The sequence below is a fragment of the Psittacula echo genome (genome assembly GCF_963264785.1).
Source record: "Psittacula echo genome assembly, chromosome: 4".
NCBI classification, from domain to species: Eukaryota; Metazoa; Chordata; class Aves; order Psittaciformes; family Psittacidae; genus Psittacula; species Psittacula echo.
The window spans coordinates 55,756,893-55,773,652 of NC_137738.1; the positions used below are offsets into that span (position 1 = coordinate 55,756,893).

General features: G+C 42.4%; 1 protein-coding gene across 1 annotated transcript in view; it reads right to left on the reverse strand.

Moving 5' to 3' along the window:
- Window positions 1-16,760, reverse strand: part of SLC35F1 (solute carrier family 35 member F1) — a gene marked incomplete at both ends in the record, with an annotated part of 245,584 nt that overhangs the window by 99,175 nt on the left and 129,649 nt on the right. Inside the window, one exon of the mRNA XM_080616701.1 lies at window positions 1,698-1,873. Within this exon, the coding sequence (XP_080472827.1) occupies window positions 1,698-1,873 (176 nt within the window). The remainder of the gene's footprint in view (window positions 1-1,697; window positions 1,874-16,760) is intronic.

Below are 16,760 nucleotides of genomic sequence, written 5' to 3' on the forward strand. Positions count from 1 at the left end.
TGTATTTTTAAACAGAGTCAGAAAACTATTTATAAAGTACATTTTCATATACATTTTTATACGTGTAAACAGGACTCTTCATGGCATTTTTGAAATGTCAATCTATACCAGGTGTCAAACATTATTCTAAATAAACCCCTGTAATGCACAGCAGTATGCTGGCCCTTATATCCTCTCACAACCTAGCAGTTTCAAAGAAGTAAAATCTATTTAAAAGTCACAGGGACTTGCCTTCCACAGCTTCAAAATCAATCCTGAGAAGGACATTTCTGGGACAGAACTTGGGAACATCTAGGCAATCCTACACTCAGAAGAATTATTTTTATATCCAGTTCTCCAGAAAGATGCTACAAATACGTGTTTTAAACCTTTTGCAGAGCAAAGCATAAGGTGATGTTTCCCCCTACACAAACTGAAATACCAAGACAGCAAAACACTGCCTGAGCAATCTCTCCTTGTATAAGAGCTGACATTTCCTCTGCAGATTGGCCTTCATTGCTTCTAAAAAATGTCAGTGCAGACCAAGGTTTACGAAACTTAAGTTGTAATACATTTAAGTGCTTTGTACTGGAGCACAGTGGTATATTTTTGACTGTTCAATGTTTACATGGAAATTAAGTCCTTGCTGTTTTGGAACACTTTACAGTATAGTATCACAGACTGGACCATGAAGTGAGGAACTTCAGCTTCAGGGTTGTTCTCAAATCATTAAAAAATGTAACATCAAAGAGCAATCCAAAATGTTTGTTCCTGTAAGAAAGTGTGAACCTCTCAGTATGCTGATAAATACATCATGGCCTAATACAATTTGTGGTTCTCCTCCATAGAGCTCTTCCCTCCTTATGTCAGGAGAGCCAAGTCAGGAAAGCACATGATATTTTTGTTCTTTTATTTTGCTTCTAATCCATGTGTTCTGCAAGGGTGAATAAATAAAACCATTACTAAAAATGAATGGGTAAGAAAAGTATTTAAACATGTTCACCTCCCACACCTTATCTAGACATGAAATCTCAAAGAAGGGAGGGATGGGCAGGAAAGGTACAATCCCCCTGTATTTTATGCAGACTGTCAAACACTGTCAAAGTGTACTATAATGCTTTTGTCACTTTGGAGGTCAGGTTGGTTACACAAAGCCCTGTTGCAAAGCAGTGGCAGGTCTGTAGAGCTGCTCTGCCCACATAACACCTCAGGGAGATGACACCTCAAACTCCCTCCCTTCACCTCCTACTTCCCAACAACTAAAAATTGGCTGCTATTTTTTTCTAACAATAGGTGAACTACTGAATGGCTGTAACCAGAAATTAGAACTAACAAGCTCTTTTTCGTTTGCATCTGATATCTCCTAAACCTATATAAGATATAAAGCACATTAGTATTTCCCAGCAAGGCATGCAGTCAAATCCAAAATGAACCCTGAGTGTGTGGTTGTGGTGCCAGTGGTAGGTATAAGAGGAACATTCCCATAAGAACAGTTAGAAAGTCAAAAGTACTGATGTTTCTTTTTCCTTTCAGGTTGCACCACTATCCCTCATCATCTATGGATTCATTCTTTGCTAATGAGCATTTGTTGGGTTTTTTTCAATTCATCAGATATGTATTACTAGGTAATGTAAACATGTAACAAATGTTAATGGGATTATGTGTATAAATTACATTGCACGCTATTTTCTATAAAATGGTTTCAGAGATGCACTTACCTTGTCTGACAGCTAGTGTCGTTGTGTAGACCAAGAATAGAAGAATATAATTGAGGAAGCTCTGAAAAACAGGTGTGTTGGCATGGAAATCTTCTGACAAATACTTGCTTGTGAGACCAATGCCACAGATAAGGAGGGAGAGTACTTGGCCAAGTGCCACAGACAGCAAGAGATCCCTAAAATGAATGAGAAAAACACAGACATAAAACACTCAGCCTCCTTGACAAGGAGGAAATGCTCATCCTCCTCCAGGAATTGTGCTCAATAGTGCTAAGACACAGGAAGAAACACTATGTTTCAGTCAATGAGGGAGCTGTTGGGTGTAGCCGATGTAACATTTCCATTATTTGTGCTCTTGTCATGAGCTTAAACATTAGCCAAACACGCTAACTTTTACTGACATATTAAACTACAGAAGATGGTACATCTCTACCATTTAATTTCACATTTCACAAAGGATAAATGATAGTTTAAATCAACCAAAATACAGCACTGCTTCCTTCGAGCACCTTCTCTAACAGAGAGACACAGGACAGTCATTCAGACAGAGCAGTAATCACAGCTCTGCCAGGTCTCAGTAGCCACAGAGAAAAAGCAGAGAAAGGATTTTATTTTGTTTCACTATCAACATGAATTTACCCTATAACTTCCTTCCCCTCATTTCATTTCCATTTCATCGTATAAACTATTCTTTCCACCTACTGTGTATGTATCTTTTCATCTTTGGCACTGCTTAGTTCCTTTTCTTTTTGCCAGGAGCGGGATGTTCCACTTTTTCCTTTCCCAACTCCTTCTGTTTCTTAAAAATGTATTCCTGGTTTGGTTTCTTGCTTTAATATGTTTTTCTTGACTTCAATCTCCAGTCTCCTCTGCATCCCCCTATTACAATGTTCCCCCTTTCTCTTCCCAAAGGTCCCCAAAAGTTGCTCCTTTTGTGCATGTTCTGTCTTCCTAGTTTTCATCTCTTTACGCAAGACACCGCTGTATCTGAAAGCCCTTTTTGCTTCCAACTATCTTTATCTCTTTTACTGTTCTCACAGAATTTATTATCTAACCGCACCACCCAATTCAGTCCAAGCAATCCTCTTTTTCCAATTTTTGTCATAGATCTCCTACAACCACAGCACATAAATATGTGCATTTTTAAATAACTCTTAAGAGGTTTTCCAGGTTCCCCATGTGTCAGTACTTTCATGCTGACCAGGCCTGCTCCAGAGCTACATTGTCCCATGCAGAAGAATGATATGTAAAATTGTTGGCCTGGAAGAGGAGCAAGCACGACTGCAAGGAAAAGCAAGAGGACATCTAAAGGGGACATGTAGCCCAAGCCCTGCCAGCTGCCGCTATTGCTGTCACCAGCCCCCAGAAAAGAGGGGCTGCAGATGCCTGGGGAAACCAATGAAGGAGAGTGGAAGGTGGAAGAGGAGCACACCCTGCAATGTCTCATTAAAGCCTTGTAGGAGGAAAGGGGATTAGGCAATCCCAAGAGCGTAGAGGAAAGAGGGCACACTTTGCTCAGCTGTAACTGTATTTTATGTGTGTTCTCCTCTGCCAGATGGTTAAAAAAAAAAATGCTTCAAGGCTGCTTTGCTTTCTCTGACACATTTCCCTGACCTTGGCTGTGCATATCCGGCAGTGATGAGCATCTGTGCTCCCGCAATGACTTTCCTGCTAAACTCAAGTGTCAAATCTATTTTCCCTTTTTTCCATAAACAATCCTCCCACTGATGTGTGTTGGTGTCAGTCATGGCGTGATTCAACCAGACACTGGAAAACACAGGAGGCTGGGTAGTTATGTTCAGCTAACATATCTCACTGACAAACAGCCTAACACAGACAGTAAGAGAACAAACTTTATTGTGCTAAACCCCGTGTTTTGATGGGAGACTGCTGGATAAATAGCAAGTAAAACTCCACAACTGCTGCCTTCGCTTTCACATTACTCACTCTACTGTGAAACATAACCATGGGAAGCAAACACACTCAATGGAGATGACATCTGAGACTATGATGCAAATGTTGCCAAAACTATATATCCTCAGTTCCTGCTGTTACGTGCTATGCTGTTGATGTGGAATAGGAAATTTGAATAGTGACTGCAATTTAAATCCACATATTAAACTTGTAAACTTGTTTACAGTTTTTCATTTAGTTGGATGGTGTTTTCTATGTCTTCCTCCTACAATAAAGTTTCACGCAGGGCTGCCTTCTTACCTACTGCAGTTTTTGTCAGTTTATTTCATTAGTAAACTAAATGTTTGCAATCTGTATCTCTAAATATGTTGCCTGCTTTACATGGTATATAAGTAGTTATTAGCTGTTCTCTGTATCTCAGCTATGGCTATGAGCAAATGTTGTATTACATTGATTGTGGGACTGCACCTGTTCTGGAGAGAAGAATCTTGGATCCTACTTAGACTTACAGAAAGCTAAATGCATCCTCACCCATGAAAGGATTTTCACAATAATAAATTTCATGCTCTATATGACAGATAGCTGTTGGACATCGCTAATCATTACATTTTTTTCAGACTGGTGGAAAGTTTGATGAGATCTTATAAAAGGCATAATGTTTTTATCTCAGCTGTTTATACTCTGGTGTGTCACCAGGCCTAACCAGGCAGTATTGACCTATGTATTAAAAATCCAATCAACAAAAAAAGAAAAACACCAGGCAATTTTCCAAGGCTCTGAATGATAACTACAGCTCTTTCTGAAGTACATTTTCATTCTGTCATTGCCATTTTGCAATTTATAAAACAGACATAATTTTTATAGTTGATTCTTTGGCAAGTCACCACATCTAAAAGTGGCACTTTTCCTAAAGAGTTCAAACAGCTGTCTACAGCCTTATATATATATATATATATATATATGCTGTCCTCAGCTTCTGTATTTTACATTTCCTAAACATACAAGCAAGAGCGTAATTCACGGTAATTCAAACTTTAGGGTCTTCTTCCTATGAAGTCATTTACAATAGTTTTCTGTGTCTTCCATCAATTACAAAATATGTCAAAAATTCCATTTACTGTTGTCTTACTTAAGTCGTCAATGAAGACAAAGGGTAAGTAGGAGTTCAGTAAAAACAGACATTGACAAGAATCACAACTATGAACCTGAACACCTTCAAGTATGTAGATAAAGGTTGGATGTGGATCAAAGTATAACCCCCGTAGCTTGAATTGTGCTTTGGATAACAACAGAATGTAAAAAATGCAGAAAACTACGTTGTGGAAGACCAGTGCCAGCAGTACTGCCAATGCCACCAGCTTTTGGAACACTGACTGCATAAATGATATTGAGTATGTACTGCTTGTCTCTGATTTTTGCACACATTTGGTATTTTTAATTATGTAAGAAAACTCATTCTGAAATCAAGCAGTTGTTTCTCTTCCAGTCAGAACTTAGTTAAACGTTTCATAGATGATGTATGACATAAAAAGAAACATCTTTTATTCTTATCTAGCCAGTGCAAAGAGTAGCATGTATTAGATGCTTAAGCAGAATTAATTCAAACATTCATGAAGTGCTCAGACTTTAAGCAAAGACGATCCATTTTATGCAGTATGGTTATTCCTAAGATTGTTCAATGTCCATGTTAAAATACCCTGCCATTACTAAAGATATGTCCACTACAGACATGAATGATATGTAGTGGCAAAGGAGATTTGGTATGCTCCCCTTCTCTCATCAGTGTTGACTGCAACAGACAATAACGACTACCAATGAAAATGGATGAAATGAACAGATAAGAGAAACCAAAGCAGAAGATCAATAAAATGCTGATTGTTGCCTTGGGTGAACGGAAGAGCTCATCTCTCTCCAAGCAGAAAATGTAGAAACAAATCTTCAATGATTTTTTTTCTTTTTTAATTAGTGACAATGTCAGCAGCAAAGAAGAATACACTGTTTGGATAACCTTAATAACTAATGTAAGATGCCTGAATTGTACAGAAAATGCCTGATAGCATTATCTGTATTTTGTTTTTCCTGCCAACAATGATCTAATAATACAAGAGTCTTAGCTCCTGAGCCTTTAATACCTGGATAAGAATAATAACATACCCATTCTTTTTTAAGAAAAAGCAGCAAGCAAACATTGAAAAGAAGCTTTCAATAGCTGTGGAAAACCTACTACTTCCTTTGTACAGAATAAATAGCAACTAACTCACTGCTGTCATCTCCAGCACTGAGTATCTTTCCTAAATACGTAATACCATTGAAACATGCAACATAGCTCCTATCTACAACACTTCCCTTGTTGGTTTTCATACCCTCCACTACTCAAAGACTGGCACAAAGTATGATTTATTCCCTAAGCCTTTGGTCTCTCATGCTGGATTCAGTAGTACATTCATTCACTGAGGCTGCAACATTCATTCCTATTTTGAAGAAAAGCTGTATGTTTGAGAGCCTTCAAACAGAACATAAAAAAGAGTATCACTACAAAAAGCTTCATAGAAGTGAGGTTTTCTGCCTTTCAGAGTCAAATTTCTCTTTAGGTGAATGCTATTCTATTTCTCTACTTGTATTCTATTTAAATCAAATAAAGCAATTCTTCAGAAATCCTACTTTCCCTTACTAAGATCAACAATGACTTTGAAAGCCAAGTTAAAATAGGGATCTTCAGCTTCTCTCTAAACTTCAATATCATGAATGCACAGAATAGTTTATGTTGCAATAGACCTTTAAGATCAAGTCCAACAGTTAACCTAGCACTGCCAAGTCCACCACTAAACCATGTCACTAAGCACCACATCTACACATCTACCTCCAAGGATGGCGACTCAACCACTTCCCTGGACAGCTTGTTCCAAAGTCTGATCACCCTCTTGGTGAAGGAATTTTTCCTAATATCCAATCTGAACCTCCCCTGGCACAGCTTGAGGTCATTTGCTCTCATGCTGTTGATAGTCATGCACTAATACAGAGCAAATAGAAGACATTCTTCTCCTGTAAAACATCAATTTAAGGCCTGCTGTTTGAATTCTTTTGCTTCAATTAAAATCCTATGTTGGAACCAATCAAATTCATTCCACTGTAGCCAAACTTGCTAATTAATCTGTCCAATGCTTCCTATTAAGTTAGATGAGTATTTTGAAATAAGAAGTAGGTCAGAATTACCTCTAAACCTCCAGGTGTTACACTGCTAGGCATCTATCATGGGTTTTCATGATATCCTAACAGAAATTAAACAATACTTCTTTATTGCCTCTTTAGAAGTGGAGCCAGAAGACAAAGCCTCATCTTCGCATTGGGAGCCATTTCATTCTGTTAAAATGCCTTGGCTGGTAGCTGCTGTGCATCATTTTTACTTACTCCTTCAGGCATATGGAAATTTCTGTCACTTGCATTTCTCCTTGTTTATCAGCCACAATAATGCCACTAAACTTCTGACATTCTTATATCAAAGAACTCTGAAGCTACTGCTTTGTTCTTAGCACATACACACTGCTGTGATATGAAGTACTAAACAGCTATCCTCAGGTTCCCCTCTAATTATTTTCTATAAAGGTAAACATTTAGCTTTGACTATTAGTTCAGTTCCATGCCTGCCACCCTGAACAATGAAACACTATTCAGAACACAAAATCAATGCAGTGCAACATTCAGAGGGGGCTGCACAATTACAGCTGCTGAATGCCTGGGAATAAGTAACATGCTGCCGGTGGCCAAGTGATTTAAACATTCAGGCTCGTTTTATTCTGACGCTAAATCCTGTTTTAAAGTACTCTCCATGTTACGTTTTTTTTTTTTTTACTTAATTGCCTTCCATCCTCTCTTTTGTACTTTATTTGGTCTCTTTCCACTGATAGGTCCCCACTGCGTCAATTAAAGAGTATCTCAGATGATAAAGAACAGAGGCTACAGCTATGTTTCATCTCTAGCATGAGGCGTGCTAATCCTTCAGCATGTTACAGGCTCCAGCAAATGAGAGATTAGCAGTCTGTTTCCTGAGTTGAGATTTCACTAGAGGAACACATCAGTAAAGCCTTTTCCGTAGCACTGCTATGGGCCTGCAGGCAGGACCATGCTTTCTCTGTGATGGTAATGAACTACTATACAAAGTTATAGCTCCAAATGTTCCAACCTTGTATTTAAAAAAGAGAAAGAAAAGATAAACTTCATTTAGAGACTGATTACTGCTATGCCATAGTGAAGTTGATGATGTCTGTCACAGCACTGTGGGTTTGCCAAGCTTCTTCACTTGAGTGCAGTTTAGTGTTTCTATAAAAGCACAAGGAAAAAATAAAACAAGGTCTTAAAAACTTTACTTTGATTCAAAGTGAGCTGAAGCTATACCCCTGTAAGAATCCTGTCAGGTTTATTTAAATATTTAAAGGTAGATGTGAAATCTATCTTAAACACCCTAGGAGTGTTTAAGAGTGTTACTAGGAGTAACTCCCTAGCATGTCAGCAGGAACGGTTCCAGGGAGATACCCCCCACAAGGGGATGGACCCCCTGTCCTCTCAGACAGAGGGGGATGACCCGAGACAGCCCCTGCTCTGTAGCTGTTGCGCAGAGGTAAGGGACCAAAAAGACAATGAGGGCTGGAAGCGAGTTCCAGTTCGGAACCGTGGGCAACCTTCCTCCCTTCCTGCCCTGCTTCCCCAGGTGCCCCTCAGTAATAGGTTTGAGGCCCTGGATCTTGATGGAGAGGTAAGTGAGGATGTGGTGCAAGGCCAAACTACAAGGTCACATAGGAAAAGGCGGTCGACTTCGCACCTCAAGACTGCCTCTGACAAGAAAGAAAGAAAAGTCATTGTCGTAGGCGATTCCCTTCTGAGAGGAACAGAGGGCCCGATATGCAGAGTTGACCCTCATCATAGGGAAGTGTGTAGTCTGCCTGGAGCCCGGATCAGGGATATCACCAAGGTGCTCCCCAGCCTGGTGCACCCGACAGACTACTACCCGCTGCTGGTTTTCCAGACAGGTGGGGGGGAAGCTGCTTCCCGCAGTCTGAGGGGGATGAAGAAAGACTACAGGGACTTGGGGCGGATGGTGAAAGAGTCTGGGGCTCAAGTGATCTTCTCCTCAGTTCTTCCATCTTCTGGTGATGATGTGGGATTGTATGGGAAAATTCAGTCCGTAAACAATTGGCTACGAGACTGGTGCTTTAGGCAGGGCTTTGGGTTCTTTGATAACAGCTGGTTTTATAAGGCTCCAGTCTGGATGATGGCATGTGGGAAAGGTTTAACTCACAGAGGCAAAAGGATGCTGGGGCATGAATTAGCAGGGCTCATTTGGAGAGCTTTAAACTAGATTCGAAGGGGGATGGGGTTGTAACTGGGCTTGCCCCAGTGGGGCAGCACTCTAGGATTGATGAAGACCGGGAGGCCTCCTATAATGCTAGGGTGAAATTGGTGAGCTCAGCTCCCTCCTTGAAATGCCTATACACCAATGCGTGCAGCATGGGAAATAAGCAGGAGGAGTTGGAGACCTGTGTTAAGTCAGGAGATTATGATCTGGTGGCAATTACAGAGACGTGGTGGGACAGCTCACATGACTGGAATATACTCATGGAGGGCTATGTCCTTTTCAGGAAAGACAGGCCAGCCAGGCGGGGTGGTGGGGTTGCTCTTTATGTGCGAGAGCAGCTACAATGTACTGAGCTCTGTCCAGGAACAGGGGATGAGCGAGTTGAGAGTCTGTGGGTGAGAATTAAGGGGCAGGCTGGCAGGGGCGATACTGTTGTGGGTGTCTGTTACAGGCCACCAGATCAGGGTGAGGAAGTTGATGAGGCCTTCTACAAGCAGCTGAGAGCGGCCTCACAGTCACAGGCCGTGGTCGTCGTGGGGGATTTTAACTTCCCTGATGTTTGCTGGAAGGACTACTCAGCAACCCAGCCACAGTCCAGGAGGTTCCTCCAGTGTATGGATGATAACTTCCTCATGCAAATGGTGGATCAGCCAACCAGGAGAGGAGCGCTGCTGGATCTCATCCTCACTAACAAGGAGGGGCTGGTCGAAGCAGTAAGGGTTGAGGGCTGCCTTGGTTGCAGCGACCACGAGATGGTGGAATTCAGGATCTTGTGTGGTAGGACCAGTACAATAGCAAGTAGAATTGCAACCCTGGACTTCAGCAGGGCAAACTTTGGCCTTTTCAGGCAATTGCTAGGGGAAGTCCCATGGGCAAGGCTGCTTGAAGGTAAAGGGGCCCAAGATAGTTGGTTGGCATTCAAGAATTGCTTATTCCAAGCTCAAGAGCTGAGCATCCCGACACGTAGGAAGTCAAGGAAGAGGACCAGGAGACCTGCGTGGCTGAATAAGGAACTGCTGGGTATGCTCAAGTGGAAGAGCAGAGTTTATAGGTCATGGAAGGAGGGGCTGGCCACTCGGGAGGAATATAAGGCTGCTGCTAGAGGATGTAGGAAGGCAGCTAGGATGGCTAAGGCCTCCTTAGAATTAAATCTGGCGAGAGGGGTCAAGGACAACAGAAAGAGCTTTTTCAAATACATAGCTGATAAAACTAATACCAGAGGCAAGGTTGGCCCACTGATGAACGGGATGGGTGCCCTGGTGACAGAAGATACTGAGATGGCAGAGTTATTGAATGCCTTCTTTGTGTCAGTCTACTCTGTTGGAGGCAGTCCTGAAGAACCCTGTACTCCTGAGACCTCAGATGAAGTCAGGTCACTGGAGCAGTTTGCCTTAGTCCATGAGGAATGGGTTAGGGACCAGTTGAGCAATCTGGACATCCATAAATCCATGGGTCCAGATGGGATGCACCCGCGGGTGTTGAGGGAACTGGCGGAAGTCATTGCTAGACCACTCTCCATCATCTTTACCAAGTCTTGGGAAACGGGAGAGGTGCCTGAGGACTGGAGGAAAGCAAATGTCACTCCAGTCTTCAAAAAAGGCAAGAAGGAGGACCCGGGTAACTATAGACCGGTCAGCCTCACCTCCATCCCTGGGAAAGTGATGGAACACCTTATCCTTGATGCCATCTTAAGGCATGTCAAGGATAAGAGGGTTATGAAGGGCAGTCAACATGGCTTTACCAAGGGGAAGTCATGCTTGACCAACCTCCTAGCCTTTTATGAGGAAATAACATTGTGGATGGATGATGGCAGAGCGGTGGATGTGGTCTACCTTGACTTCAGCAAAGCATTTGACACAGTCTCCCACAGCATCCTCATAGCTAAATTGAGAAAGTGTGGCCTGGATGATCAGGTAGTGAGATGGACTGCGAACTGGCTGAAGGACAGAAGCCAGAGAGTTGTAGTCTATGGGGCGGAGTCCAGTTGGAGGCCTGTATCTAGTGGAGTGCCTCAAGGGTCAGTATTGGGACCAGTATTATTTAATATATTCATCAATGATTTAGATGAGGGAATTGAGTGTACTGTCAGCAAGTTTGCTGATGACACTAAGCTGGGAGGAGTGGCTGACACACCAGAAGGCTGTGCTGCCATCCAGCGGGACCTGGACAGGCTGGAGAGTTGGGCAGGGAGAAACTTGATGAAATATAACAAGGGAAAGTGTAGAGTCCTGCATCTGGGCAGGAACAACCCCAGGTTCCAGTATAGGTTGGGGAACGACCTGTTAGAGAGTAGTGTAGGGGAGAGGGACCTGGGGGTCCTAGTGGACAGCAGGATGACCATGAGCCAACACTGTGCCCTTGTGGCCAGGAAGGCCAATGGCATCCTGGGGTGTATTAGAAGGGGGGTGGTCAGTAGGTCGAGAGAGGTCCTCCTTCCCCTCTACTCGGCCCTGGTGAGACCGCATCTGGAATATTGTGTCCAGTTCTGGGCCCCTCAGTTCAAGAAGGACAGGGACCTGCTGGAGAGAGTCCAGCGCAGGGCGACTAAGATGATTAAGGGAGTGGAGCATCTCCCTTATGAGGAAAGGCTGAGGGAGCTGGGTCTCTATAGTTTGGAGAAGAGGAGACTGCGGGGGGACCTTATTAGTGTATATAAATATATAAAGGGGGAGTGTCATGAGGATGGAGCCAGGCTCTTCTCAATGGCAAACTATGATAAGACAAGGGGTAATGGGTATAAACTGGAACACAAGAGGTTCCACTTAAACTTGAGAAGAAACTTCTTCTCAGTGAGGGTGACAGAACACTGGAACAGGCTGCCCAGGGAGGTTGTGGAGTCTCCTTCTTTGGAGACATTCAAAACCCGCCTGGACACATTCCTGTGTAACCTTATCTAGGTGTTCCTGCTCTGGCAGGGGGATTGGACTAGATGATCTCTTGAGGTCCCTTCCAATCTCTAACATACTGTGATACTGTGATACCTACCAAGAAAGATGTTAACACACACTACCATAGGAAAAGCAGGAATAGCACACGTGTCAGAACCTCAAATATTAAGGGCTTTGAGCCCTTCCAGGTATGCCAGAAGTACAAAATTAATTTCTTCTTACTGCATTTAAAAGTCTTTATGCCTTAACCCGGGGAGAAGATAAGAGCTCTGGACCTTCTTGTTCTCGTCACCCTCTCTTGCCAACTTCCCAGCTACCCATTGCCTTCTTACTCACACTGCTGCCCTGAACTAAACTTTACAGATACTTCCCTCATTGGAGCGAAGCTCCATATTACATGGTATGAGCTGTATTGGCATGTCCCAGTTATCCATGATGTCTTCAAAACATGTCACTGACTTGGATGAGTCCCAAAGGAGGGAAGTGGAGTTGTCTTCTCCTTCAATGATCCCAGAGAGAAGGTTGTGGGGACATCAAGGCCTGATCAGGCAGAAGAGGGACAACGTGCAAAGCCAAGGACTGCAGTTCACACAGCATCCCAGGAATGAACAGCCCTGAGAAGCAGAGAAGGGACAGCCAGACTTGGCCATGTAGCTGGTGCTTCCCGAGAGCTGGAGAAGCCCCAGCAGTCACCATCCTTACTGGAAGGTCACACTGGCCAAGGTGAGTGCTGTGTGTACACAATAGATGTCTTTTTACAAAATAGGTATTTTTTTCTTACTCTGTTTCAATGCACCAGTTTGAGCTTTCAGTTGTTGGAAGAAACTGGGATGTGGAAGGACTGTCAGCTCTCTGTTTTGGAGAAAACAAAGTTCTCTGTCAAATTTCATTAGTTCATCTCACTTGCAGTGGGTTTTATGCCTGAGGCTCGAGACATTATAAATACAGTGATGAATATTTTTAGATAATGTAGTTTCTCGCTACTCGTGTGGTGAGGGACGGAAGCACTAGTTCCCTCCGAACTAGGGCTGAGACATAGAGCATTCATGGAATGCGGTTCATCAACGATTTATTGCGCAGTTAGAATTCCTTATATCTGCCGCCTAAGCACCTCCCCAGGGTCAGCTGGTTCCTGTCCCTCCTAGCAGCTTCCCGTCCATGCACCAATCCCTACAGATAATATGAGAAACAGTTTTTAAAGTTTCAGTTCAGTTAAGATCATCATTAGCTCCCAGTTTTCTCAGAGGAGCTGAGAGCCTATAGTAATAGATCTGGATGATTCCCAGCATCAAGAAAAATGGCTCACTAGTGCCCTACAAGTACAACATAATTTCTTATTGCTCTCCTGCCATTACTGTACAGTACTAATACAGTTTAAACTGATGAGGTTTTATGGACTAAGTCTTACAGCTATTGAGAGACATCTGATAAAGGATGTGAAAAGAATCACAGCTCCTGCTATACCCTTGCTACCGATACGCCAATCCTCACTGAATGCTGTGATGGAAAACAAGTTCAAACGACTCAAGATGCCTCAAGTAATAGATGCTACTGTAACTTATTTCAGTGTTATCAGAAACAAGACTCACAGCTTGGAAAATTAGGCACAGTTCCTAGAAAATGGTATTTATGTGAGTCAGTATGATGGTATGATGGATGACTTCAGATTTTTTCCTGATGATCCTGAAAATCACAAAAGTTGTTTTGGATTTATGTCCCTGTAAAATGCATAACTCTAAGCATATGCCCTTCTGAGCACTGGCTGTGCATCCACAAGTGGGCATCTAAAACAATTATAATTTATTTGTTTCCAAAATAAAATTAGAAGTTAAAAAGGCTACAGGCATGACTATTGAAAGTACAAAGGTGCATCAATGATGATCATGGCTGGCTTTTGGAGAACTAAAGCTACTAGTTCAATTATTACAAGATGTAGAATTTTTGTTTTTTATATGAGCACATCTGCAAAATACAGGTATTAAATATCAGTGAATGTTCATTCTAGAGAACATTTAATATTTAATGTAAAAGCTTAATTTAAAAATCAAATTGATCTGCTTGGATTTTGAAAACCCTTTTGCTTTACTAAAACTGACTCTGTATCTCTAAAGAAAGCTTCACAACTCAACTACTGTAAGAAAGATGGAAACAGAGAAGAAATGAAAAATCCCTGCTTCAGTGGGCCATGTTTTCTCCCCAAGTAGGCAATATGCAATTCCCATAAATTCGAATCTTCTTTACAGTAAGTTCCAGCTATCATCTACATGCTTAAAACACGTAAAAGAAACATTAAAAAAAATAGTCCTGAAGTTGGCCCCTGCATATTGTCCCTTTAATTGAACCTCTTGTACAGAAAGACAAAGGATACCCGCATCAGCATTTCACCACGGATGGCACTAAGCTGCTACACACTTTCCCAAATCTCCAGCTACTTCAAAGGAGAGATGCTCATGTGCTTGCGGCTCATTCTGATTTTGACTCATCAAGGCCCTGACCTTCTTTCACTGCTTCCCACTGTGGGTTAGTGTTGCTGCTGCCTCATTCTGCAACCCCTCAGGCAGAAGTAATGCTTAAAAGTTGCTTGTTCATGGATATTATGACAAACGTAAGGACATTAAATTTTTATGCATTTTTTTTTGCCCAACAGTTCTTGAATGTATGGAGGTCAGGGATTTCCCATTTTGAGTATCTTTCTCCACCCTCTTCTTGCCTGTGAAGTCTGCATATTTAGTTTTGTGGTGGCATAACTTCATTAAGGAGGAACAGAAATCACCCACATCAGATCTACCATTAATCTGGTGATTAATGCACCACATGAGGTAGAATATATGGGTTTGAGTCCTCAGAACAAGACCATTGAAGCCATTTAGGTCAACAATTTAAAGGTTTGGCTGTTTCACAGAGCTGGTTACCCCCTTCCGGAATAGAAGTCTGTGCTCCAGTAGAACTGTGGAGACACAGGTGGAGAGTGAATTCTTGGCTTATGTAGCTAATTATCTGGGGATTACAGCAATAAGGGTTTTCAGTAGGCTACACCCTTCCTAGCTCAGCTGGATCAACTTTGAGGGCCTTTCTTACAGGACTTGAAAGGTATTATGTTTTCTTCTATTTCTGCTACTGGTCCCTTCTAAAAACAAGGTACCTCTAAGGCACTTCAAGTTGGGTGCCTAGAACTGACCCAGTGATAACCCTGCATGTGCCTTCACAGGTCTTCTCTGCCCCTCTGCTTCTGTGATACCACACATGTGCAGGAAGCCAGCCTCCTCAAAGGGATGTGGAGTGCAGGTGCTTCTCCCTCTCCTTGCTTTTGCTCTTTGCTCATCACACAACAATGACAGCCACTACCCAGGCAAAACTAGAGAGGAGGTCCAAACTCCTGCACCTTTAAATTTCTATTCCATACAGCTAAAACCAGTATTTTGAGCATAAATTACAACTGAAGACAAATCCCAACTATCTGCAACACGAAGTTCATTATTTTTAGGTATGAGTGTGATGGGTCTGTCTCACTGCTTTGCTCTTAGGCTCCATGACAAATCCTTCCTCTCTTCTTTCAATTCAGTGAAACAGCGTGACTACCTCTGTCAGTGCTATAAATTTACTGAAGACCTGACACACAATGATGGAACAGGCTCAGCTGAAAAAACATAAGGGCACTGATCTCATTTTTGCCGTTTTAATATAGTGCTTGAAATAAGAAGTGAAAAAGAAAAAGGAAGTGATTTGGGAAGGTGTCAGCTGCAGATTTTTAGAAGGTCAGGACAGGCCTATAGGATCCTGATGCGGTGCTAAATGTATGACCAGAACCACCAATGACCTAAAGGATGAGAATCATGACTCAAAGTAAAATGAAACTTGTGAAGAAAGGTCCTGTTGCAGGAGATAATCCGAGTCTGACATTTTGACAGAGCACTGATCCGTCTATGCTCCCTGACTCCCAAGTTGCTTTACTGCAATTTCTTCACAATATTGGCATCTATATTTCAGATAGGCAAGAAAAAAAACTCAATAGCTTTTCTTAGTGAGATTTGGGTATAATTTTGCCTTCCCAGCACTGAACTGTGGAGTCACAGAAAGACGACAAGTGGGCTGTAACCATGCCATTGAGGGTCTCCTCAGTGTATGTGGCTGATACGCCTTCTCCTTCCCGTACAAAGGGTGATGGCAGACCACAATGCACTCCTGAACCAGGAGAACATGGAATCAATGTCCAGCTGCAGTACATGAGATCAGCCTCATGATGCTTTCCCAGTTTATGCTGTGAAGTTAATCAGCACCACACTACCCTCCTGATGGTGCTGGGTACAGAGGAGGCATAGCTCTGTTCTTCCCTTAGCCTTCAGATATACCAACCTCCCCATTACTGCTACTGGAAAACAGCACTCCTGTATTATCCCTTGGGTTGCTCTGTGTGTAGTGCCTCATGGGTGGCACTTGTATTGGTTCACCTTCATGTGCACAGATTAGAGAGCTACCTACACATGCTGAAACTGCCCTCTGAAGAAGCTTGTCTCCTTTCAAGACAGCCATGGAGGATGCTATTCCAGCTCGGGCATCTCTCCAAAATGACAGCTTCTCAAAAACAGAATAAAAAGTCCACTGAGGTGCAGGGAGGCTTCCTCCCTGATCAACTGCTTTTCTTCAGCAGAGGATCTTTTGCCTCCCAGCCATATACAAGCATGGTCACAACCTGCAGATGTCAAGTTTATTTTATTTCCTCTCCCAGCACAGTTTAGATCTGTGCTTGGAGCAAAGAGAGCAGGGGGTCAGTCTGACAGTTGAAATGAAAAGTGTGAGAAAAAATCAGGGATTAAATAATTTTCTGTGCACACACGACATTTGAGAAACTCTGTTTAAAAGCTTTAGACAGCTACTGTTAAAAAATACATGCATAAACCCACTATTAGCATA